The following is a 25,005-nucleotide window of genomic DNA, read 5'->3' as shown; positions in this document are numbered from 1 at the left end:
CCACGTTGCTTTTAACAGGAGGCTTAGCTGAGCCTTCCCAGGATCCATTGTGCTGGTTTTCTTGTCTTCCAGTTCCGGACCTTTGACCCCTGCAAACAGCTGTGGTGCAGCCACCCTGACAACCCATACTTCTGTAAGACCAAGAAGGGGCCGCCTCTGGATGGCACAATGTGTGCCTCTGGAAAGGTGGGTTCGTTTCTGAACCGCCGGGTGGGGGGGACAGTCAGGAGACACCGGGGACCTCGGGACACTGGATAAGACAGCTGCAGAATCAATCCATCAGTGGTATTTATTGAGCGTTTACTGTGTGCAAAGCACTGGACTAGGGCTTGGGAAAGGACAGTCCAGCAGAGTTGATAGATGCGATCGCTGCCGTCAAGAAGCTTATAGTCTTTGAGGGGAGACGGATGTGAAAATAAATTAGGGATAAGAGAAATAATAGAATATAAGGATATTTACATTCAGTGCTGAGGGGCCGGGCTGAGCAGAAAAGACCTTAATTGATCCATCGTATTTATTGAGTGCATACTGTGTGCAGAGCACTGTACTAAGCGCTTCGAAATATACAAGGCAACAGAGTTGGTAGACACATTCTCTACCTTCAAGGAGCTTACAGTTTGGTGAGGAGCCAGACATTAATTTACAGATTCTGTCACTGCAACTACTTATAATCATTGTAATGGTAAAAGGAAGGATAAAACAGAGCAATTCCCTCAGGCTGCCGTTAAAGTTCAAGCGGGCTCTCCATAAATGGTCTCACTACTCTACTCTGTTCCTCACCCTGTGCACCAAGTCCCGCCTGCTCTCTCTCTAGGGAAGCATTGGCATTATCAATCTCATGGCGTGGACTGATCCATATGCTTGGCTGCCAAGATGCCTGCCTCGTTCTCAGATTCCCAAACTGATTTATGCTGCAGAAAACTTCATGTTGACTTAGAAAAGCAAGGCAAATGATTACACTTGTTACAGATCAACAGATTGATATTCTGTTAGGGTACCACTATTCCTTTCTCCTATTTGCAATTAATTTCAGTCTCGCTGTCCCCTCTGTTAGGTCGATAACTCCTTGAGGGCAGGGATTGTGTCTACTAATTCGATTGGATTCCGTTGTGTTGCGCTCGCCCAAGCGCTAGTCCAGTGCCCTGTACCCAGCAAGCACTCAACGGATACCATTTATCGATTGACTGATCCCCTAGCGCTTAGTACAACACCCCGCCTAGAGTAGACACTCAGAAAACACTCTCGAATGACAGATCAATGGGGAAAGAGGGGCAGCTTTCAGGCCTCACCCAATGAAGGGGGAAGGAAGACAGATGAGTGTCCAGTGGTTAGAATGAAGGGGATCAGTTGTCCCCTTCAGAAGACCCCCAAAGATTCAGGGAGCTGGGCCTTAGGAAGGAAGCCGTGACGTGAAGAGCTTCTCACTGTATCTACGCTGTGTTCTCTTTCAGCACTGCTTTAAAGGTCACTGCATCTGGCTGACGCCGGATATCTTAAAGCAGGATGGAAACTGGGGCACGTGGAGCAAGTTCGGTGCCTGTTCCCGCACCTGTGGCACCGGAGTGAAATTCCGGACACGGCAGTGTGATAACCCTCAGTAAGTTTTTTGGGAGGGGGCTGCGTGCCAGGCATTCCGGGGCAGATTTGGCTGCAGCAGTGCAGCTGTGGAAGCCGAAGCTGCCCTGAGCACCCTCTGAGCACCAGGTGGTGGTCTTTTTTTTTTAATGGCATTTGTTAAGCACTTACTGTGTGCCAGGCACTGTACTAAGCGCTTTGGTAGGTACACTTTAACTAGGTTGGACACAGTCCCTGTCCCACATGGGGCCAGAGAAGTGAAATGACTTGCCCAGGGTCACACAGCAGACGAGTGGCAGAGCTGGGATTAGAACCCATGGCCTTCTGCCCTCCGGGCCCATGCTTTATCCATTACGCCATTTTGGGAGGTTGTATGGGGTCTCGGAAAGGCCCGCCCCTTGCTTCAATGTAGGAGTCTGGTGCTTTCCCAGTGACCCTCTGTCAGCTCCCATTAAGCACCCTGCCTTTCTCTCTGCTCAAGGTTCAGGCAAGAGGTGGCAGCTCCTATCTCCCCTTTCTCCCTTCCCCTTAGACTAGGTGTCCTGTGTGCCACAGCAGCTGTGTTCTACCTGATGATCCTTTAGCTCTCCAGTGCTTAGTACAGTGCTCAGCTACATAGGAAGCTCTTAACCATTGCTACAGTAAATAAATTTAAAATCTGCTTTCCAGTTGAAGCAGATTACTATTATCGTTATTATTCCCCAGCCCAGCCAACGGCGGTCGCACATGCATGGGCCCCAACTACGAATTCCAGCTGTGCAACACTCAGGAATGCCCCTCTGTCCTGGACGACTTCCGAGAGGAGCAGTGCCGCCAGTGGGACCCGTACTTCGAGCATCAGGACGTCAAACACCACTGGCTCCCATACGAGCACCCAGACGGTGAGCTGTAGGCCGGGGGGACCCCAGAGAGGAGACATGGGGAGCCTCATTCCCACCCGCCACTGCCTTGTGGCAGGGGAGGACCTTGTCTGTTATATTATTCTGTATATTGTCCTCTGGGCTTCCCCTTCCATGTAGAAGTCAGTGGTTTGGGCAGGCGGATCTGCAGGCGGCAGGTGGGAATCCTGGGAAGTCTCTGAGCACCAGGCCTGATCAGGGAAACTACGTTTTCTGGGGCCCTGCTCCCGTCTGGAGGCGCCCCTTGGACCTCATAACTTCTCCTGGGGCTGAAAGCGGAACCGGGGATGCCGCCATGTTCTGAGGGGGTCAGGGCCCACCCCCAGGGCCAAGCTTTATAATTCAGATCCCATAAATTCCCTTTCCATGTACCAAAGAGATCTCCATTTTCTCGGTGTCAGCCAATCCTCTGGTTCCCGTTGGTATGAACCCAATTATGGAATTACAGATTTGGGTTTGAGCAGAAATCAGTCAGTGGTTTTTGGGGGGCATCCACTGAGCTCTAGGCACTGTACTAAGCAGTTGGGAGAGTCCAACAGCAGCAAGATACCCATGGCCTGCACTCAAGGAGCCTCTCCAACCTCTGGTCTCACCTCCCCTCTGTGCTCTCTTCTCCCACTATTTCCCGATTGGTTGTCTTCCCTCCTCCTAAGCCAGCCCACTTCTATCCCCTCACTCACACTCTTCCCCCAACTTGAAACTCCTTCTGCTCCTCAGACAGCCCAAAGCTCTCCCCACCTTCAAAGCCCTCCTAAAACCCACCTCGTCCAAAAAGCCTTCCCTGGCTAATCTCCCCAAACTAAATAATCCCTGCAGCCAACTCCAGCACGTAGGAATTTATTTACATCCTCTTCAGCACTCATTATTTAGGAATATTTTTATTCTAGTCTCCTCATTAGAGTAGAGGCTCCCTGTGTGCAGGAAACACAGCATATTATTATTCTGTCCTTCCCAAGAGCCTGCTACAGTGCACCGCACCAAACGGACAGTAATGTGGCCTAGTGGAAATCCCGACTGCAACATTTATCAGCTGGGTGACTTTGGGCAAGTCACTTTACTTCTCTGTGCCTCAGTTATCTCATCTGTATAATGGGGCTTATGACTGTGAGCCCCATGTGGGATATGGGTTTTGTCCAGTCTCATTCTCTTGTATCTCCTGCGATGTTTAATATAGTGCCTGGCACATAATAAGCATTTAATAAATAGCATTAAAAATGGTGGGGGGAAGCATTCAATAAATATGATGGCTAGTACTACTATTATTTCTACCACTACTCTTACTTCCATCTAATGAGTGGTGAGGGGGAGGCGGGAGAGACGCAGGCAACCGCAGGCTGACCAAGCACTTAGTACAGTGCTGTGCACCCAGTAAGTGCTCAATAAAGCTGCTTCATTGATTAAGTGAGCCCCCCCAGAAGGGATGTAAAGCCGATCGCTGCTTACGGAGTGGATGGATCAATACCTGAAGCTTGTGTGGTCCTGTCTCCCTCTAGCTAAAGAGAGGTGCCACTTGTACTGCGAATCGAAGGAGACAGGCGAAGCCGTGTACATGAAGCGTATGGTGCATGATGGCACCCACTGCTCCTACAAAGACCCCTACAGTATCTGTGTTCGAGGAGACTGCTTGGTAAGCGGCCGGACAGCTTCAGCCTGGGGGGTCCCAACAGTGGGATTAAAGCTGAGGAACTGGAGTAGGGTTGGGAGTCAACCGGTTCACTGAGGAGGATTGCCATTGAGTCCGTATAAGGGACTGGTTTATTGTGGAAGATCATACTTAGGCAGGTGAAAGGGACCGATTCATTGCGGAAGATTGTTCTTAGGCTGATGTACGGGACCAGTTCACTGTGGAGGATTGCTGTTGGGGTGGTGTAAGCGACCGGTTCTCTGTTGAGGATTGCCGATTGGCCCGGGTAAAGGACCTGCTCACTGAGGCCGGCATAAGGGACTGTAAGGGAGCTGCAGACCCTTTAACCCTTTCCAAACCAGGCTGCCCTGGACGTGTGGGCCACGAAGAAACTTGGGGCCGTGTCCTTCCTCCCTTCCAGAAAGTTGGCTGTGACCGGGTGATCGGGTCCACGAAGCAGGAGGACAAGTGTGGCGTGTGTGGCGGGGACAGCTCCCACTGCAAAGTGGTCAAAGGGACCTTCTCGCGGTCGCCCAAGAAACCAGGTCAGCCAGCCCCAGCCCCCAATCCCCAGCCATCAGGGGAACAATAGATGGCTTTGGGAGTCCAAGCCTTAACCCTACAGTGGTTCCAGGGGCGATCTGATCCTCTAGTCTGTGTGGCCCTTTCTCCCTCTAAGGAAAGATCCTCTCCATACATTTCAGTGGGTAACAACCTAATGATTCCAACTGGTGTTTTAAAGATCCAGGGAGATGTCATGGTATTATCTACGTCACTTTTCATGGTAACTGAATTTTCTTCCTCTTTCCATATCCAAACGAAGGCTACCTGAAGATGTTTGAAATTCCAGCAGGCGCAAGACACCTTTTGATCCAAGAGACCGATACTACCGTCCACAACTTGGGTGAGCGTTTAAGTTCCTGTCTGCCCCCCTCTAGACTGTAAACTCACTGTGGGCAGGGAATGTGTCTATTTATTGTTATAGTGTACTCTCCCAAGAGTTTAGTACTGTAAGCGCTCAGTAAATACAATTGAAAGAATGAATGAATGCTACCTCAGAAGAGGTCGCTTTGCACTCTTTGGGGATTCAAAATGGATGGCAGGGGAGGGTCTCCTCTCCTTTTCTATTGTGGAATGATCGTTTTCAGGTGTTGTGGTCCTCTAGGCCTGTCAGTCGGTCAGTCTGCCTGCCCATCATTCCTCTGGCACCTACTCTGCAGACGTCAGTACTCACCCAAATTCAGGCAAACTCTTGCCCCCTAACATCCAATTCCTTTTCTTCTCTCTCAATTGGAGGCATCCAGGGCGAACCCAAAGTAGGCTGGAATAGCATCCGTGTTGGCATTGGTGATTCCATCCTGACCTCGAGACTGTAAGCTCACTGTGGGCAGGGAATGTGTCTGTTATATTATGATAGCGTCCTCTCCCATGAGCTAAATATAGTGCTTTGCACACAGTAAGCGCTAAATAAATACGACCAACTGACCTGACTTTTTGTTTTGTGTTGGGATTGGATAAGTGCTTACTACTTGCCAAGCGCTGCACTAAATGCTGGGGTAGATAATAATAATGATGATGATGGTATTTGTTAAGCACTTACTATGTACCAAGCACTGTTCTAAGCACTGAGGTAGATGCAAGATAATCAGGTTGTCCCATGTGGGGCTCACAGTCTTAATCCCCATTTTACAGATGAGGTAACTGAGACACAGAGAAGTTAAGTGACTTGCCCAAAGTCACACAGCTGATAAGTGGCAGAGCCGGGATTAGAACCCATGACCTCTGACTCACAAGCCCGTCCTCTTTCCACTAAGCCACACTGCAAGATGATGAGATTAGATGCAGTCCATGTCCCTCATGGGACTCACATACTGTCCTGCCAGACATGTGCTGTCGGAAAACGTTTCCTAATCCATCCGTCCCGCTCTAGCCAAAGCAAAGCAAAAACATGCACCCTGACAGCATTCTGAGTACCAGCGATCTCCGATACAGAGGGGACCCAAAACTAGAGGCCACTCAGGTTCAAATCAGTGGCATTTATTGAGTGCTTCCTATGTGCAGAGCACTGTAGGGACCGCCTCTGTATGTTGCTGATTAGTACTTCCCAAGCACTTAGTACAGTGCTCTGCACACAGTAAGCTCTCAATAAATACAACTGAATGAATGAATGCAGTACAATACATAGTACATAGTACAATACATACAGTACATAGTAGCCACGATCCCTGCCCTGAAGAAGCTAACAGTCTGCTGTGTGCAGAGCACTGTAATGAGCACTTGGCAGCATTCAATAAAGTTGGGAGACCTGATTCCTGCCCTCAAGGAGCTTTCAATCCATCAATTACTGATTATTATTGAGCTCATACTGGGTGCAGAGCACCAGACTAAGCGCTTGGGAGAATTCAATACAATAGATTGGTAGACATGATCCCTAACCTCAAGGAGCTTACAGGTAGAGTATTAAGTGTGCACTTTTATAGCATCCCAGTGCTGTTTTCTTTTTGTTATGTCCTAGCCATCAAAAACCAGGAAACAGGAAAATTTGTTTTAAACGAAGAAAACATCGTGCCGGACTCCAGAGTGTTCATCGACATGGGTGTGGAGTGGGAGTATCGGAATGATGAAGACAGAGAGATGATCCAGACCATGGGGCCTCTACACAGTAGAATTATAGTGTTGGTAAGTCCCTGTTGAATACGCTCTGCAGAGGACCTTGAGCTGAGAGCCTGCTCCATTTTTTTTTCCTTGATATTTATTAAGTGCTTACTATGTGCCGGGCACTGTATTAAGTACTAGGGTAAATATATGCTAATCAGGTTGGACGTGGTCCCTATCCCATATGGGGCTCACAGTCTTCATCCCCATTTTACAGATGAAGTAACTGAGACCCAGAGAAGTGAAGTGACTCGCCCAAGGTCACGCAGCAGACAAGTGGCAGAGTCGGGATTAGGAACCAGGTTCTCTGACCCCCAGGCCCCTGCTCTATCCACTAGGCCATGCTGCTTCCAAACCCTTTGGAAAATATTCATTCTCAGGTCCTGGATTTCAGCCGCTTTCAATTGTCCCAGCCCGGTCAATGGCCCAGTCAGTGAAGGAACGCCCCCTCCTCCCCCAACGCCTCTCCCCCTCCGGCGTGTGTGCTTGGCTGGCTAGGTCTCCACACGAGGCACTGAGAAGATCACTCTGACGTACAAATACATGATCCACGAAGACTCGTTGACCGTGGATGGCAACAACGTTCTGGTGGAGCTGTCTATCAGCTATGAGTGGGCCCTGAAGAAGTGGTCCCAGTGCTCCAAGCCCTGCGGAGGAGGTGAGTGCGCTGCTTGGCTGCTCTCGCTCACCCGGCAGCGGGGACAGATTCCCAGACCCCAGGCTGGGGTGGCTCCAGGACCATCCCATGGCTGTTTCTCAGAGGTTGTGGAGGGACCACTCCCCCAAGTCCCATTTCGGACAGACCGATCGAATGACGCCTTACCCAGGCCGTCTCATGCCTCTAGACTAGGCCCGTCTCCCCTCGAACCCTTTGCCTGACAGCTTTGCTCCGCCTTGAGGGAGAGATCAGTCCCCAAATGCCTCATCGTTCTGCCAATCCGAGGATTGTGGGGGTCCAGTTCTGGATGTAAAGGTAATCCTAATAATAAGGATGGTTTCTATAAAGCACTTACTAGGCACCAGGCATTGTGCTAAACTCTGAAGAAGACACAAGAGGATCAGGGCGCCCATTCCCAAGTGAGGGGGCAGGATGAAACGGGTAGGGATCAGAGGGGTGCCGAGGGCTAGGGGGTGGGGAGGAAAGGGGCAAGACTCTGCTTTCCAGTTTCGGATCTGGTTATCAGTTCTCCAAGACATTCAGTTGGGCCTAGTTCCACCCGGAACTCATGGACTGAGGGGGAGAACAGGGATTGACTCGCTGGGGTACAGATGAGGACTCTGAGGCCCAGAGAGTTTAAACGACTTGCCCCAGTTCTCACCCAGCTGGCCAGGGGTGGGACTAGAACCGGAGTCAGCCAGCTCCCACTGCCGGGCTCTTTCCACCAGTCCACTAGCCCCCCATTCATCACTCCTACCCACTGTGGCGAGCTGCCGATGGGCACGGTTTGGGGTGGGAGGTGATTCAAATCCCCTGCCAAACCTCCAGCTCCTCAGGGGCGGGCATTGTGTCCTCTCCCAAAGAAGCCTCAGGCTTCCCCAGCCCGGGGCCATTCCTGTGGGGAGTGGCGAGATGCAGGGGGCTGTAGAGGGGCATGATGGGGTGGGAAGGGGCATGGAGAGCGGTGGGGAGCAGAGGGCTACGACGGGGTGCAGAGGGGCATGGAGGAGCACGACAGGGAGTGGAGGGGAATACAGGGGCCCAACGGGGTATGGAAGGGCACAGAGGGGGCCGATGGAGCTTGAAGGGGCATGCTGGGATGGGGAGAGGCAGGGAGCAGAGGGGTGTGGAGGGGCGCAGGCCAAGGCTGTGCTCCTTGGTCTCGATTCAGGTCACCAGTTGACCAAGTACGGGTGCCGGCGGAAGGCCGACAACAAGATGGTCCACCGGCGCTTCTGCGACTCCATCAAAAGGCCCAAGCCCATCCGCCGAGGATGCAACCTACACCAGTGTTCTCAGCCACTGTAAGATCCCGCCTGCTCACCCCCACCCCGGGACCTCTGAGGCTGACTCGGGGTGCAGCATGGGCTGGGGCGGGACACCCCACATGACAGGGCAAGGGCTTTGGAGGGAGGGCTGGGGGCCCTGGGGCGGGGGGGGGTGGGGCTTGCTCTGTGCTTGAGGGAGGGAAGAAGGAAGGAAGGGAAAAGAGGAAGGAGGAAAGGAAAGAAGGAGGGGAGTGAAGGGAAAGAGAGAAGGAAGAAAAAAGCAAGAGAGGGAGGAAAAGATGAAGGGAAAGGAGGGAAATCTTAATCATTCCATCTGTCTAGGCTTAGTGTCCTCTAGACCGTAAGCTCCTTCTGGGGAGGGAAGTGTCTGCTTACTCTGTTATACTGTACTTCCTCAAGCGCTTAGTTCAGTGCACTGCATACAGTGTGCTCAGTAAATACCATTGATCGACTGATGGTGGGGGGTGAGGGAGGGAGAGATGTAGGGCCTAGAGAAGGGAAAAAGAAGAAAGACAGAGATGGGGGGATGATGGCAGAAGGGAGTGAAAGATCAATCGTTGATATTTACTGAACACTTACTATGTGCAGAGCACTGGGTTAAACACTTGGGAGAGTACAATACAACAGAGTTGGTAGCTGACAGTTCCTGCCCAAAGGCAGCTTACATGGAGCGAGAGAGGGAGGCAGGAAAGGAGGGGGAGGAAAAGGAGGAGAGTAGGAAGGAAGGAAGGAGGAAGAAGAAGCAAGCAAGAGAAAGAGAGAAGGTAGGGAGTCAGGTGAGGGGTTGGAATGGGGGAATCCCCAAGGTGAAAACCAAGATACATGTCTTAGCTGCCTGTTTGACCCAGAGGTGTTCCAGCCCCTTAGTTCCTGGAATTACCAGCCAGGGGTCTGTTTGTTCTGCTGGTGCCCATCAGATCTGTGCCAGGAATAGCACTTGGGAGGCAGCCTGTCTCAGGGGCAAAGTGTCAGCCAGCCTCTCCTTCCTAACTCGGCTCTAATTAGATCACACAGGAGGCTTTACCGGGTTTTAAAGAGTGGAAACCGTCACTCCCAAAAATATTTACGGAGTGCTCTTTCAGAGCACAATTGCCACATTTCTCCTCAAGCCTAACCACTAATGAAACTAGATTATTCAATCAATGGTATTTATTGAATGCTTATTATGTTCAGGGCTCTGTAGTAAATGCTTGGGAGAGGACAATACTACAGAGTTGGCAAACACACCTGCCCTCAAAGAGTTTACAGTCTGGAGGGGGAGATAGACATTGAAATGGAGCTCAGAAGATAATATTAGAAAACCAAAGGCAGTGAAAGAGTTTGGATTTTAATGATAACTCTAGAGCCACCTGAGGATTGCCATAGATTCCTCAATTTAGACATCGTATATAGTCTACATGCTTTGTGATTGTTCCGGGGAAGGGGCCGGACATGAATGTAAATTACATATAGAGGGAAGCCACAGAGTTTGAAGATATGTACATAAGTGCTGTTTGGGGTTAGGAGGACTCTTCCAAGCACTTCTGTGATTTGTAAGTACTGGAGTATCAGCCAAGGGTGGAGGGATGAGTGATGAATCAGGGAAGGCTTCCTTGAGGAGGTGCAATTTCAGAAATGCTTTAAAGATGGGGAGGGCGGCGGTCTGCTGGGCGGGAGGGAGGTCCTGAGCAAGAGGTCCACGGCAAATTAGATTAGGGCCACCTTGGGCCCAGCATTCTCAGCCTTACAGGCGGAAGCCCTCATGGTATTGGGAGGATGGGGGAGGACAGTGGGAGAGGGCCAGGGAGAAGAAGGAGGAAAGTACCGAGAGAAGGGTCAGTTCTCGGTCTCTAAGAGGCCTGCTGCTGCTGTCTCCCTGCGGTTCCAGGTGGGTCGCTGGGGACTGGGAGCCGTGCAGCAAGAGCTGTGGGAAGATGGGCTTCCAGGTGCGCTGGGTGCGCTGCATCCAGCCGCTGAGCGACCGCACCAACCGCTCCGTCCACACCAAGTACTGCGACGACGACCGGCCCGAGGCCCGCAGGGCCTGCAATCGCCACCTGTGCCCGGCCGAGTGGCGGCTCGGGCCCTGGTCCCAGGTAAGTGCATCCAGCTGCGCTCACCCACAGCTCGACAGCCTGGCGGGGATGGGGAGGGTCCCACGGGGGCATAGCTGGCGGGGGGGGTGGGGCGCCCAGACCTGGGAGTCAGGGGACCTGAGTTCTCATCCCGGCTCCACCTCTTGCCTGCCGTATGACCTTGGGTAAGTCACTTCACTGCCCTGGGCCTCAGTTTCCTCCCCTACTAAATGGGGATTTCATGCCTGTTCTCCTTCCCTCTTAGACTGTGAATCCTGAATGGAACAGGGCCTGTATCCAAGCTGATGATTCTGTATCTAACCTGGCTCTTAGTACAGTGCTTTGGCACATGATAAGCACCTAACAAAGGCCATGATTATGTAGCTGGGAGAGTATAGTTAGTAGCCAAGATCCCTGCCCTCAAGAAGTTTATAGTCTAGAGCGGGAGACAGACACTAGAACGGACTGTCGCCTAATGGAAAGGGCATGGGCCTGGGAGTCAGGGGACCTGGGTACCTAATCCCGGCTCCACCACATAATAATAATAATAATAATAATAATAATAATAATAATAATAATAATAATAATGGCATTTATGAAGCGCTTACTATGTGCAAAGCACTGCACACTTGTCTGCTGTGTGACCTTGAGCAAGCCGATTCACTTCTTTGTGCCTCAGGTACCTCAGGAAATGAAATAATAATGATGGTATTGGTTAAGCGCTTACTATGTGCAAAGCACTGTTCTAAACGCTGGGGGGGGATACAAGGTGATCAGGCTGTCTCACATGGGGCTCACAGCCTTAATCCCCATTTTCCAGATGAGGGAACTGAGGCCCAGAGAAGTTAAGTGACTTGCCCAGAGTCACCCAGCGGACAAGTGGCAGAGCTGGGATTAGAACCCATGACCTCTGACTCCCAAGCCCGGGCTCTTTGCGCTGAGCCACGCTGCTTCTCTAATACTGTTCTGGAGTACTGTTCTGAAATACTGTTCTCCCGCCCCTTAAATTGTCAGCCTCATTGAGGGACAGGCACTGTATCTGATTTAGTTGTATGTACCCTGGTGCTAGGCAGATAGTAAATGCTTCTATTATTTTGTCCCTAAAAATAAATTACAGGTAGGGGAAGCAATTGAGTAAAAAAATTGAAGTGCTGTAATGGGGTAGGGTGGGGCGAATACCAAGCGCTTAAGGGGTAATGCAATAAAGAGAAAAAGAGGATGAAAGGTTAGTCGGGAAAGAGTTCCTGGAGGAGATGGGATTTTAGTAGCGCTTAGAAGTTGGGGGGAGCAGTGGTCTGCCGGATATGGAGATATCAGAAGAGACAGAGTAAAGTCTGTCCGAGCATTCTCAGGGCTGTCTGTCCAAAGCTGGAGAAGAAGGTTCTGGAACTGGCAAGGCGTCTGGGAGGGGCGAGACCAGTAGAAACAAAGCCCAGAAGCTGAGTTGGCTAGAGAGAAGTGGAAAAGGAAGGAGGTGGGACCTGGTTAGCACCAGACCCTGTGGGAAGGAGTAGAGGCCAGTAAGATAATGGTGGGAGGGAGGACAAGGAGAATTTTGTAGAAAACAATGGGAATCGCTGGCTTGAGGAGAGCTGCCCACAGATTCCAGAGACCCAGATTTTGATCCTTGGTCAACCTTGGCAGATCACTTCACCACTCTTTGTCTTAGTCTCTCTGTGTGTAAAATAGGAACAGTGCCATCTTACAGAACTATCTGATGGGTTTGTTAAGTCTCAGAAAAAATAGACATGATAATTAGGACAAGATAATGTTATGTATTATTTGAGGCGTTGGATTTCAGGTCCTACTGAAAAGTAAAATTGCCCCTTCTCCTCCTTTTTCTGCTGGTGAACAATAGCTTTATATTTATTGACTCATCTATGGGTAGAGACAGCTAGGGGCTGGATTTCTAAAGTCTTTTTTAAACTCACTGCTGGGGTAATTACAGCTAACCGATAGAGCTGTTGAAGCCAGACACACTGGTTTATCGTGATCGGATTACGTGGTTACTCTTTAATGTGCAATTATTTTTTTTTTGGTAAATAAGGCTATCTAAATGATAAATAGCTAAATAACTACCTATATAGATAGGTGTAAGTTGTCATCTCCATATATTTATACATCTGTCAATATATCCATCTATACAAAACTAAGATATACAGAGATAGAAAGATGGGTAGGTAGATGGGTAGATAAATAGATAACTGATAGACAGACAATAGATAGGTAGGTAGATGTTATGTTATGCCAACAGCACCAAGACAATGCGATACTGTCAGAATATTTTCCAGAAGAATGTTTCCGTGGCTACCCTTCCATCAAGAGCTCTGAGCAGCTCAGCTCTGACACCCCGACTTGTGAATTCAATCCCAAAGCAGGGGCTGTCTTTGGAAGGTCCAGAATTGACGGTCGCCTTCGGAAGAGCCAGAAATGGTGGCCGTCTTTGAGAGAAGTTATGCAGTTACCACCTTGGAGAAGGCTTACAGTGAGCCCATCTTGGAGAAGGGCTGTGATGCTGTCTTCCTTTTACGATCTGGAAGGGGCAGCATCTTTGAAAAAAGCAACAGTGAGACCATCTTTGAGACATGCAGAAGTGCAGTCATCTTTGGAAGGTCCAGGAGTGGCACCTATCTTGAGGAGAGCAGCAGAATGGCCATCTTTTAGAGAATCTGTGCAGTCACCGTCTTTGAGGAGGGCAATAGCAGCACCATTTTAGAGATGGGCAGTGGTATGGCCATCTATGGAAGGCCTAGAAGGGGCAGCCGTCTTGGCGAAGGGAAGGGGTGCTGCCATCTTTAAAAGAAGCCTCATGGGACGGTCCCTCGGGGTTCCCCGAGCGGATGGCTTATCCGGTTTTCTGGCTGAAGCTGCGCCTGTTTCTGCCCTTACTCTGCACAGATTCTCCTTCCCAAGGTCCAGATTAAAACTCAAGAGCTCTGGGATGTTTCTGCAGCCCTGGTGCCTGAAGGGCCCTCTTCAACAGGCCCCACAGGGAGATTCTTCTATTGTGGTCTGTTGAGGGTTTTTTCCCCCATGCAGAGTGGGCTGGAGAATGAGGGAGAGCAAAAATGACCCCCTCTCCACCCAGCATCATGAGAAGCAGAAGTTCAGTGTTTAAATGTGCACAGGGCTTAAGCAAGTCATGAGCAAGGATCCGGGGGCGGGGGCGGGGCAGAGGGAGAAAGATTGAGATTATGATGATGATCATGCTGTGTGGATTTTTTTTTTTTCCCTTCAGTGCTCGGTCACCTGTGGCAATGGCACTCAGGAGCGGCAGGTCCTCTGCCGGACCAAAGACAATGTCATCGGCTCCTGCAAGGAAGACAGACCCGAAACGGCGAGGATCTGCAGGCTGGCTCCTTGCCCCAGTAAGTGCTAGCCAGATGGGCAGGTTCGGTGCCCATGCCGCTCTTTTCCCTGTAAAAGGTTTCTCTGAGTGAAGTGACGATCCGACACTGATACGGTTGTGAGCCCCTTGAGGGGCAGGGTCTGTGTCTAATTTCCATCTGTGCAGTCTTTCCCTACACTTAGTACAGTGCCCTGCACTTAATAGACAGTATTCATTCAATCGTATTTATTGAGCATTTACTGTGGGGAGAGCACTATACCTGGGAGAATACAACAGAACTATAAACAGACACATTCCCTACCCATAATGAGCTTACAGTCCAGAGTGTGACTGCTATTGTGGTCTGAGGTGACTCATCTAGGGGCTGGTGAGGTGAGAAGCAGCGTGACCTAGTGACTAGAGCCCTGGCCTAGGATTGAGGAAGACCTGGGTCCTAATCCTGGCTCTGCCACTTGTCTGCTGTGTGACCTTGGGCAAGTCACTTCACTTCTCTGGGCCTCAGTTATCTCAGCTGTAAAGTGGGGATTAAGACTGTGAAACCCCCACGTGGGTTGGGGACTGTCCTGATTAGCTTGCATCTACCCCAGCAATTAGTACAGTGCCTGGAACACAGTAAGTGCTGACCGAATACCTTTTTTAAAAAAAAGTGAAGTGGGGTAGGGAGTGACCAATGTCCAACCGTCCTTGCTGGTCACTTGGGGCAGGGTTTTCGTGATGACTCTCTCCAACATTCCCGATTTGGCCCCGAGGGTCCTAGGTGTTTCTGGCAGGGGTGGGGGGGGGTCCCAGACGCCCGGGAGCCTGTGCCCATGGTGGGTGACTCTGCCTTCCCTTCGCCCCCGCAGGAAATGCCTCCGATCCCACCAAGTCCAACTACATCATCCAGTGGCTGTCCCGACCAGATCCCGACTACCCCATCCAGAAGATCTCTTCAAGTAAAAGACCCGTTTATAACTCTGCCTTTGACCTTAAACGCATGCCACGTCAAATGTGGGTCCTGCCTTTCGCGCTTTTCTTCTCTCTCTATGGAAAATTCCCCTGAGCTCCGCCTCGGATGGAATTCCTTTTTTCCCCCCCCCTCCTTCCCGCTGAGCCTCAGCGCTCGACCTCGGTCTTGTTTGGAGCGGGCGGCAGAGGGCCATGCCCGGCGGACGTAGGCCGGACGAGAGGCGGGGGACCATCGGTTCACTTGAGGCCCGGTGGCAGCGGGGGCGGAAGAAAGGCTCGTACTGGGTTCCGGGATGTGCAGTTGGGTATCCGCAAAAAGAAGAAGAAAAAACAAAAAACCGAGAATTTATTGTGAATGTGATCACATCACAATAATGACACGTACCTTTGCAGTGCTCAAGTTCTCCTTTCCTGCCAAGGCCCCAAATCTCATAACATGCTGGTCTTGGTGTCCTTCTAACAGGGTAGATGGCTGGATGAAAGAATGGAGTCCATTCTCCTTTAGAGGACCATGCATGGTATGCCTGCTTCTTGGGAGGTGGAAGGCAGGGGAAGGGGACAGCCTCTGGTTGCTCCCTCGCTTGAATTTTGTGTTGTTTGCTGGGAAGAACCCGGCCTTTGTTCCTGTGGATGTTTTCAATGCCGCTGTTCTTTTTGTTTCCTTAAAACTCCTCTCTTTTTGAGTTCGGGCGATTCGACTGTTGGCTTTTTTACCCCCACCCGGCCCGCACAATTAAGCAAAAACCATCCCTCCCCATCTTCGCTAGTACACGGTCTGTGCGGAAAGGCTTATCTGGAAACGTATACGGGGTGGTGGTCAGCCATCGTCATAGCGTGCTATGCTTTGAGACGCTCAACCATTCACTTTTGCATTCATTACCTCCTCTGGTCTTTTCTCACCATGTGCATGTTGAGTTGATCGATTATTGCTTGTGTGTGTGAGCGAGAGAGAGAATATGTCTCATGCAAGCGTGTCAACTGGCAAACATAACAGTGTGAACTACAGAATTACCTCAAGCTTTTATTGCTTTTTTGCTGAGAAAAAAAAGATTAGACAAATGCCTTAAAAGTGGAACGAACCGTAATGGCATTAATCGATCCAGCTTTAAATTCAAAAACGTAAGATGGGAACCGTAGGCCCACGGAACTCCCGCTCCACAATCCCCTATCGAGCCGATGCGGACGAAAGGACAGTTTACAAACCCGCCACGGTTCATAGAGGTGGAGGGGGTGGGCGGGAGGAGAAATGGTTTTTCTGCTCAAAATCCGATGGGCCTCGTAAGCCTCCCCTGCTGTATTGGGGTTGAGGATGGCCAGTGAATTCTCAGCGGAGCCATCAGGAGGGTTGGGGTTGATGCGGCCAAACGGACATCATCGGTTTGGTGTGGCCGCCCTCGACCGCAGGGGAACCCCCGCTTGGCCATTGTGGAGCCTGGCCTGGAGAGAGCTGGGAGGGAGGTGAGCCTGGACGCCTGGGTCCTCTGGCCACGTAGCACTTCAAATCTGTCATTATCATGTGATCACATAGCTGAAGTTTTGCTGTCGATAAGAATCGTCGTCCTGGAGGCTGTTTAGTCCATTGCTCGATCAGCTGAGGCGGCAGAGATCCATTTCTGGCACTGAATACTGTTATGTAAAATACTCGGTGTTTAACTGTATAACTATATCCTTGACTGTTAACTTCGAACTTTAATAGACACGTGTTTAGTGGTATTTCAAGGTATGGGTGGCCACGGAGCATGGTGCAATAAGGTATCTGGGCATTGTGCATTATGTCGATATGCACTTTGGTTTATCAGGGACATTTTGTTAGTGTTTTGTATGTATTTAACATATTAAAATGTGCCATTTCCGTTCGCTTTCAATATTTTTTATGACAACTATGGTGTGTACCAAAGTGACTGTGAACAATGACTTTTTTTTTTCTTACTGATGATTGGAAGACATATTGTCATGCATACTACAAATAAAACAAATAAAAAGTTCAGCCCCGATGGATACAGTGGTTTGAGAAGATAGACCAGGAGATTCATTTTGATTTTCCCAGCCTCTGCGGGTCAGGGACATGTGAGTTTTTGAGATGACATTCAGGGCCGCCCCCGCCTGACATCAGGTGGGCCAGGTCATGGAAAAAAACAATCAGGCATTTTTCTAAAAAGTGTTTTGCTATTTTGTCCAAGATTGACTTACCACCAAGGCTTCCCAGCATATGGCCTGAGTTTTTCACTACTGCAAATGCAAGAATTAAATATACATCTCTATTACCTCAGATGTATTCTAAGTATAAATTACATGTGTAAATGTATAGTTCAACATCAATTGAGTATATATCTCATCCTTACATTTGCAGCAAGGAAATTAAATGTAAATTAACCTCTTCTAGCTCTCTGTCTTATAGGTAGGTAGCTAGATTCTGGAGGAGGTGAATTTAAATCCAGGGAGGGTCCTGCTACATGGGACAAGCAAGTTTGGCCCATCTGGTGCAAAGTGAAAGGACTACTCCCACACCGTACCCTCGGTCCAGTCCCATGATTAAAATATGGCACATTAAAGTGGCTTTCGGGGGCAAGACATAAGGTATGCAGTGAAGACGGAGTACCGGGCTCCTGGGACATGTTTTTGGGCAGGAAATGCATCAAGGATGGGGATCCCTCCCCGTCAAAAGGGCCTCTTTTCCAGGATCCGAATGTCAGAAGGAGAATGGGAGAGGATTCCCCCAGCCTCCCCCGGCCCCTTCCCCAACCACCGGGGACTGCTATGTTTGCCATTGAAACACTTTACCGCTCTACCTTCTCCCTCTCAGGGAAGAGGGCATGTCCTCTTTGCTTTGCTGAGTTCTTAACTTTCTGAATCTTCTCAAGGGCTTACGCAGTGCTTTGGGGTGCTTGGGCCAATTTCCTAGCATGAGGGGAACGTACTTTACAGTGCTCTGCACACAGGAAATGCTTCGCAAATACTATAATTATTATTAGCATTACCATCGTTAGAGTTTACAGAGCACCTACCTGAAGCCAGGTGTTTCAGAACTGCAGAAAAACAAAGTAACACATTTCCTGTCCACAGAGAGCTTACGCGCTAATCGGAGAGACACACATAAAAATGCTTACAACCGCAGGGGACGGAAAAATAAACAAAGCCAACATGCTCTTATGAGCGCTAACGTTCACTAGCTCACAGATGTAGTTAGTGAACTAAGCCAATCATGAGGAGACGTGCTGGTTCTTGTTTGGTTTCCCCAATATCACTGCCTGCCCAGATCAGGGTTTGTAATAATAATGAGGATGGTATTGATTATGCACTTACTATGTGCCAAGCATTGTGCTGAGCACTAGGAGGATTGTATGGTGCTTGCCCAAGCGCTTAGTACAGTACTCTGCCCCCAGTGAGTGCTCACCTAATACCACTGATTGGTTAATTGGCTAGATAAGAGGGCACCAGATTGGACGTAGTTCCTGCCCGCCCTGGGGTTCGCAGCCAGGAAGGAGGGGAGAACAGATGTCATGTCCCCATTTTACAGATGAGGAGACTGAGGTTAAGTGACTCGCTCCAGGTCACATAGCTGGGAATTGGTAGAGCCGGGACTACAACCCGGATCTCTATCTGGTCCCGCCGAGTTCGTTGGACTCTTGTGTTCTCTGTCTCTGGGTAACCTCACTCACGCCCACGTGCCAAGGTCTCGGGGCAAGAGTGGGGACAGAGTAAGCCGGCCCCCTCCAGCCACCCACTCTGCCCCCCCTCCTCCCCACACGAGATCCATCTGGCCCTTCTTTTCTCTTCCAGAGGGCCGCTGCCAAGGAGACAAGTCCATGTTTTGTCGCATGGAAGTCCTGTCTCGCTACTGTGCCATCCCCGGGTACAATAAGTTGTGCTGCAAGTCCTGCAACCTGCCCAACACCAGTGAGGTGGGCGACGTGCCCCAGCGGCCTCCCGCCAAGAACAACGACATCCGGGCCCTGCCCACGCCCTCTGGGACCCCGGCGGTTCCCCCCCCCGACCTGGGGGTCAGGTTGGGCCCCCAGCGGCTCCCCGCCGCCCCCCACCCACCTCAGCCTCAACACCACTGACGACCACCCAGAGACCAACGCCCTGGACGGCCCCTACCGTGGCTCTGGCCCCACCCCGGCCGACGGGGCCCAGGAGCACAACGCCATCCCCGCCCCGCGCCGGTCCACGCCCCTGGAGAAGACGCGCAATCGCAGGATTCAGGAGCTCATCGCCGAGAAGAGGAAGAGAGAGAGTCTCGGGAACTTGTAATAAAGTGAAAAGATGGCACCGGGACTGACTCACTCTTTCTCTCAGAGAGACTCAGGCGGTGGAGCGGAGCGTGCGCCGCAACAGCCAGGGGAGGAAGGGGAACAACCGCTGGGAGAATCCCCTCGGTTAAAGTGGGAATGGCCGAGGCCAGTGTACACAGCCACTTACTTTTGCCGCTCCTAAAGTGGCTCCACAGCACACAAGCCTCGGGAGTTCCGTCCTGGGCAACCTTAAAAAAAAATAAAGCAGTTATGATGAAGTGATAGAAAATGATTTTTGACAGGGTCCAAGGCTGTCGGGAGTGGGGGAAGCACCCAACGTTCCACTCCAGAGTGGAGGATTTTCTGGCCTCTTTCACTTGAGTCTGGAAGCTTGGCGGAGGGTGGATGTGGAAAGGAGAGGGAGAGGAAAGAGCGCAACCTTCTCGGGATGTATTCGCTGGGGAAAGAAGATCCTTATAAATAAGAGCTGGACTTGAAATACCCAGAGTAAAGTAAGTTTGTTTTGGTAGCTTCTTGTCTCGCTTCTGGGAGAATTCAGGGTCACGAAGTGATACTGAGTCACGTGGATAATAATAATAATTGTGGTGTTAAGTGCTTACTAAGGGCCAGGCACTGACCTAAGTGCTAGGGTAGACACAAGCTAATCAGGTTGGACACAGTCCCTGTCCCACACGGGGCTCACAGCCTTAATCCTCATTTTACAGATGGGGGAACTGAGGCAAAGAGAAATCAAGTGACTTGTGCAAGGTTTTACAGCAGACAAGTGGCAGAGCCAGGATTAGAACCCAGGTCCTGATTCCCAGGCCCATGCTCTATCCACTATGCCACGCTGCTTCTCAAAGGTGGTTGCAATTTCACCGTTTAGAATGGAGGTGGATTTAAAAATTAAGAAAAACTACTAAGCCTCAATACCAACACTTTGTGCCTACCAACTCTATTATACCATACTCTACCAAGTGCTCAGTACTGAGCTCCGCCCACCCGGTAAGCGCTCAATATGTACCATTGATTGATTGATAGTTGCCTTTGCAAATCAACGTAGGAATCAGCCTACAGAAAATTCTGCAAGAAACCCAATAGCATAAAGTAGGCGTCTTTTGGACTGGTCTGGGCCAGTGACTATTTGCGAGTCTGTTTTAAGAGACAAGACCACTTGGCTCCTCTCCCGTTTTCAGGGTTTGGATCAACAAGCAGACACAATCAGAGAGAATGGAATTCATATACGTAAATTCATCTTCTGATCCGCCATTAGTCACAGGCAAGGACCCCCTGAGAGCAGAAGTCTTAGATGGGCAGGACCTGGATCTGGTTTGGGGAGGCTCTGATGGCTGGGCGTGGGCGACCTCTCCATTTCTTTGGTGAATCATTTCCCACCCCAGCCTGCAAGTTAATTGTGCTGCTTCTTGCTAGGTGGGTCTGAGTTCTTAAGCCATCTGCACCAGGGAAAGAAAAAAAAAAATCAACTTCCCTCTCTCAAACTTCTCTCGGAGAGGACGGTGGGTGGTCCCAAGGTGACTACTGGTATCACAGACAGGACTGTGGCCAGTTGGATGGGGATTCATGGAAAACACTTTGTTCCGAAACATACTTTCACACCAGTGTAGAGGCTTGCAACTACAAAGTCAGAGTAGTTTCTTCCCAGTTCACAATCTGTGGGATGAGATTAGAATGTTGTCACCGTCAAGTAGAATAATCAGATCCCAACCTTAAATGCCACCATTTTCCCTTGCCAAGGTGCTTGAGGTGGGTTTGGGGAAGAGGGGTTGGGAGAACTGTTAGGGTGAGAGTCTTTCCCTAGGGATTTAGATGAAAAATCCCGTGGGCGCTGTGGTTCCTGATTGGCGAATAAAGCGGGATTTGGAGAGAGAATAGGAAGGCAGAGGTTTCACTCCAGAGGAGAGAGCAGGGCGTTAGTCATCTTTTCCATGACCACGGCCTGCCTCGACTCGAGAAACCACATTCCTGACCCTGGAACAGTCTTCTCTGACACGAGCGGGGCCGGAAGGAGCCCCCGTGAGACTAGACCGGCCCTCTCTCTGACTCCAGACTCCCCAGTCAGGGGATTCCACGGGAGGCCCTAGTTTAGGGATGATAACGATGTTAAGCACTTACTAAGTGCCAAGCCCTGAACTAAGTGCTGGGGTAGGTCCAAGCTAATCAGATTGGGCACCCTCCCTGTCCCTCATGGAACTCCCAGCCAAAGGGGAGGGAAGCAGCATGACCTAGTGGATAAAGCAAGGGCCTGGGAGTCAGAAGGAGCTGGGTTCAAAACCCCGCTTCACCACTGTCTGCTGGTTGACCTTGGGCAAGTCATAAGAGAAGCAGCGTGGCTTAGTGGGAAGATACCAGGCTTGAGAGTCAGAGGTTGTGGGTTCTAATCCCTGTTCTGCCACTTGTCAGCTGTGTGACCTTGGGGAAGTCACTTCACTTCTCTGTGCCTCAGTTAGTCATCTGTAAAATGGGGATTAAGGCTGTGAGCCCCACATGGGACAACCTGATAACCTTTGTATCCACCCCAGCGCTTAGAACAGTGCTTGGCACATAGTAAGCGCTCAGCAAACACCACCATCATTATTATTATTTCACTTCTCTGTGCCTCCGGTACCTCAACTGTAAAATTAGGATTAAGACTTTGAGCCCCACGTGGGACAAGAATTGTGTCCAACCTGATTAACTTGTATCCACCCCAGCGCTTGGTACAGTGACCCACACATAGTAAGCCCTTAAATGCCATATAAAAAAGTGTTAGGTTGAACACACAGCTCACAGGCGTTGAGACAACAGAGGTGATAAGCTCTCCCTCTCTCTGAGGACTTTTCAGAGCCAGAAGTTAAATCTTTCAGCCAGAGAGTCTGACCAAACCCTTCCCCGTTCTTAACTGTAGCGGAACATTGTCCCAGGTTAATTTTCCTTATGTCCCTGTCCTCAGCGCCCTTGCATCATTTGTCCACTAGATGTCGCTAGAACTCCAGTGAATTTTCATTTCCAGGAAAGATGGGCTAAACTAAGTCATTACTGAGTGATTTTTTGTTTGTTTGTTTTTTTGTCCTAGGATGCAGAAAATTGCCTTTTGGTTTTCCTGGTTTCCCGGACTCCCAGCGTAATAAAAACAGAGGTTCACAACAATGATTATTAATGGTATTTGTCAAATGCTGCGTTGGATACAAGATAACCAGATTAGACACAGTAGCTGTCTGGGAGACAGGGAGAGTGAGGAGGGGCAGTGGGGGAGAAAGAGGGGCGGGAGAGCGGGGAAAGAGGGAGTCTGACTGAGAAATAGTGGCTGGAGGTTGGTCTAAGGTAGGAGAGAGTGGGGGAAGTTATTCTGCCAATCAATCAGTAGTATTAACTGAGCATTTATTGTGCGCATAGCAGTGTACTAAGCACTAGGGAGAGTCCAATACAATAAAGTTGATAGACCCAATTCCCAGCCTCCAGGTGGACACGAATCAGTTTTTGTGAATTTCCCCAGTCTCCAAAATTCCAAGACTGTCCTAGCCAAACCAGGGCAGATAAAAGCTCACAATTCTACAATGCCAGATCTAGAGAGAACTGAGAATTTAGCATTTAAATAGCAGTTGAAGCACAGGGTCGCTCTGAAGAAAACTTATCATTCCTCTCCCTGCTGGGGGGTGACCAGGACTATTTTTCCCCTTCTATCTTTGTTTTGGTCTTTATGTTTGTTATCTTGGTGTTTTGTTCCATTTCTCTTTACTTGCCTGTTGCCCATACCCTCTCCCCATCATACTTTTAGATTGTGAGTCTCCCCAGAGGGGCAGGGACTGTGTCTAATTCCCCCCTGTATAATCTCTCCCAGCCCTTAGTACAGTCAGCTGCACGCAGTAAGCATTTAATAAATACCATTATGCAGAAAGGCAAGGGAATAGGGGAAATGAGAGCGGGGAAGGCCTATTGGGAGGAAATGTGATTTTAGTAGGGATCTGAAGACAGGGAGAGCGGTGGACTGTCCTATGTGAATGGAGAGGGAGTTCCAGGCCAGAGGGAGGATGTGGGCGAGAGGTCAGCAGCAAGATAGGCAAGATCGAGGTCCAGTGAATAGATTGGCATTAGAGGAGTAAAATGTGTGAACTGGGTTGTGGTAGGGAATCTGTGAGGTAAAATAGTAGAGGGTTGAGCCGACAGAACTCTAAAACCCGATGGTAAGGAGTTTATTTGAGGTGGAGGCAGTTGGACAACCCCTGGAGGTTCCTGAGATACGATATGGACTGATTTTTTTTTTTTTTCCAGAAAAATGGGAAGCAGAATGAAGTGAGGACTGGAGTGGGGAGATGCAGAAGGCAGGAAGGTCAGCGAGGATGCTGAGGCCCAGATCAAGTGACACAAAACACCCCGCCATGTAAGCAAGCCTGGCTCACCCTCCTCAGCAGAAATAGGTCTTTTGCAGCCTGGGGTATTGAGAGAAAAAGACTGAAATAAACGCATCTGTTCCCAGTGAGCTCACATCTAACTCTCTCTTGGAGTGAAACCTGACTTGAAGGGAAGAAAATCCACTGCATCTTAACTGGAATTTATTCAGAGACTTTACGGCGGAATTTAGAGTAGGGCAGCGCCAGGATTAGGGAAGACTACTCCACTGAGCTTTCGCAACATGAACAATAAATCCCGAAACAGGTTTTTTTAAGGGGTTGAGGGGAGATGGGACCATGTGATCGTTTTACCAGCTAAGAGGTCCTTTAGCCATCTACTTTCACTTGCAGTTTCTTCCCTCCCATGGGGAATTTCCTCATGGAGGGGAGATACTGTGGCCAAGGGGTCGGGGCTTGGCCCACCTGATCCCTATTAATAGACGTACATCACCTAGTGACCCCATGGCAAATGTGCAATTTGGATGAAATCACAATTCTTTACACCAATCGGAGGAAGGAATATAAAACAACCTACGTTTGGCTGATGATACTACCTTGCGAGCAGCAAGTGAAGCAGATTTGAAGGACTTATTGTTAAAAGTTAAGGAACAGAGCAAAAAGATGGGCCTGCATTTGAATGTCAAGAAAACAAAGATCATGACAACTGGAAGTTTTGAAACATTTGCAGTGGATGGAGAGAAGATTGAAATAGCTGACATTTTTTTTTCTCCTGGGATCGACAATCGATAATAAAGGAACTAGTAGTCAAGAAATACACCAGAGATCAATGTGAGGAAGACTGGCTGTGAAGAGCCTGGACAAAGTCATGAAAGGTGCTGATGTGACAAATTCTATGGTTTTTCCAGTGACAGAGTCTGGATCCAAAAATTGGACAGTGAAAAAACAGAGTAGAAAAAGCATCGACTCCTTTGAAATGTGGTGTTGGAGAAGGCTTTTATGAATACGATGGACTGCCCAAAAAACAAACAAGTGGATTTTAGAGCAAATTAAGCCAAAGTGGTCTTTGGAAAGCCAAATGACTCAACTTATGTTAGCATATTTTGGACACACAATCAGGAGGACTAATTCTCTGGAGAAGACACTAATGCTAGGAAAACTCCAGGGCAAAGGTGAAAGAGACAGACCAGCAGCTAGATGGACAGAGACCATAATAACAATAACCGTTAGCAAGGTTACAGATTAAAGCAGAAGACAGGATGTTCTGGAGAAAACACATCCATAGAGTCTCTATGAATTAGAAATGACTCAACGGCACTTAATAATAATAATTGGCACAGAAGCTCCATAAATAAAAATGATGGGATTTATTG

General features: G+C 49.7%; 1 protein-coding gene across 1 annotated transcript in view; it reads left to right on the top strand.

Moving 5' to 3' along the window:
* The window catches only part of ADAMTS2 (ADAM metallopeptidase with thrombospondin type 1 motif 2), a 143,650-nt gene extending 123,877 nt beyond the window's left edge, over window positions 1–19,773 (top strand). The window contains 14 exon segments of the mRNA XM_038771086.1: window positions 73–186; window positions 1,452–1,597; window positions 2,281–2,456; window positions 3,968–4,101; window positions 4,520–4,643; window positions 4,922–5,002; window positions 6,614–6,777; window positions 7,252–7,411; window positions 8,583–8,715; window positions 10,568–10,775; window positions 13,993–14,122; window positions 14,949–15,038; window positions 18,832–19,061; window positions 19,063–19,773. Of these exon segments, the coding sequence (XP_038627014.1) occupies window positions 73–186; window positions 1,452–1,597; window positions 2,281–2,456; window positions 3,968–4,101; window positions 4,520–4,643; window positions 4,922–5,002; window positions 6,614–6,777; window positions 7,252–7,411; window positions 8,583–8,715; window positions 10,568–10,775; window positions 13,993–14,122; window positions 14,949–15,038; window positions 18,832–19,061; window positions 19,063–19,305 (2,133 nt within the window). The 3' untranslated portion in view covers window positions 19,306–19,773.
* Window positions 19,774–25,005: the final 5,232 nt, after the last annotated feature.

This window comes from Tachyglossus aculeatus, chromosome X2 (assembly GCF_015852505.1).
Source record: "Tachyglossus aculeatus isolate mTacAcu1 chromosome X2, mTacAcu1.pri, whole genome shotgun sequence".
In the NCBI taxonomy this organism is placed as follows: domain Eukaryota; kingdom Metazoa; phylum Chordata; class Mammalia; order Monotremata; family Tachyglossidae; genus Tachyglossus; species Tachyglossus aculeatus.
This window is presented reverse-complemented; position numbering and strand designations above follow the sequence as displayed.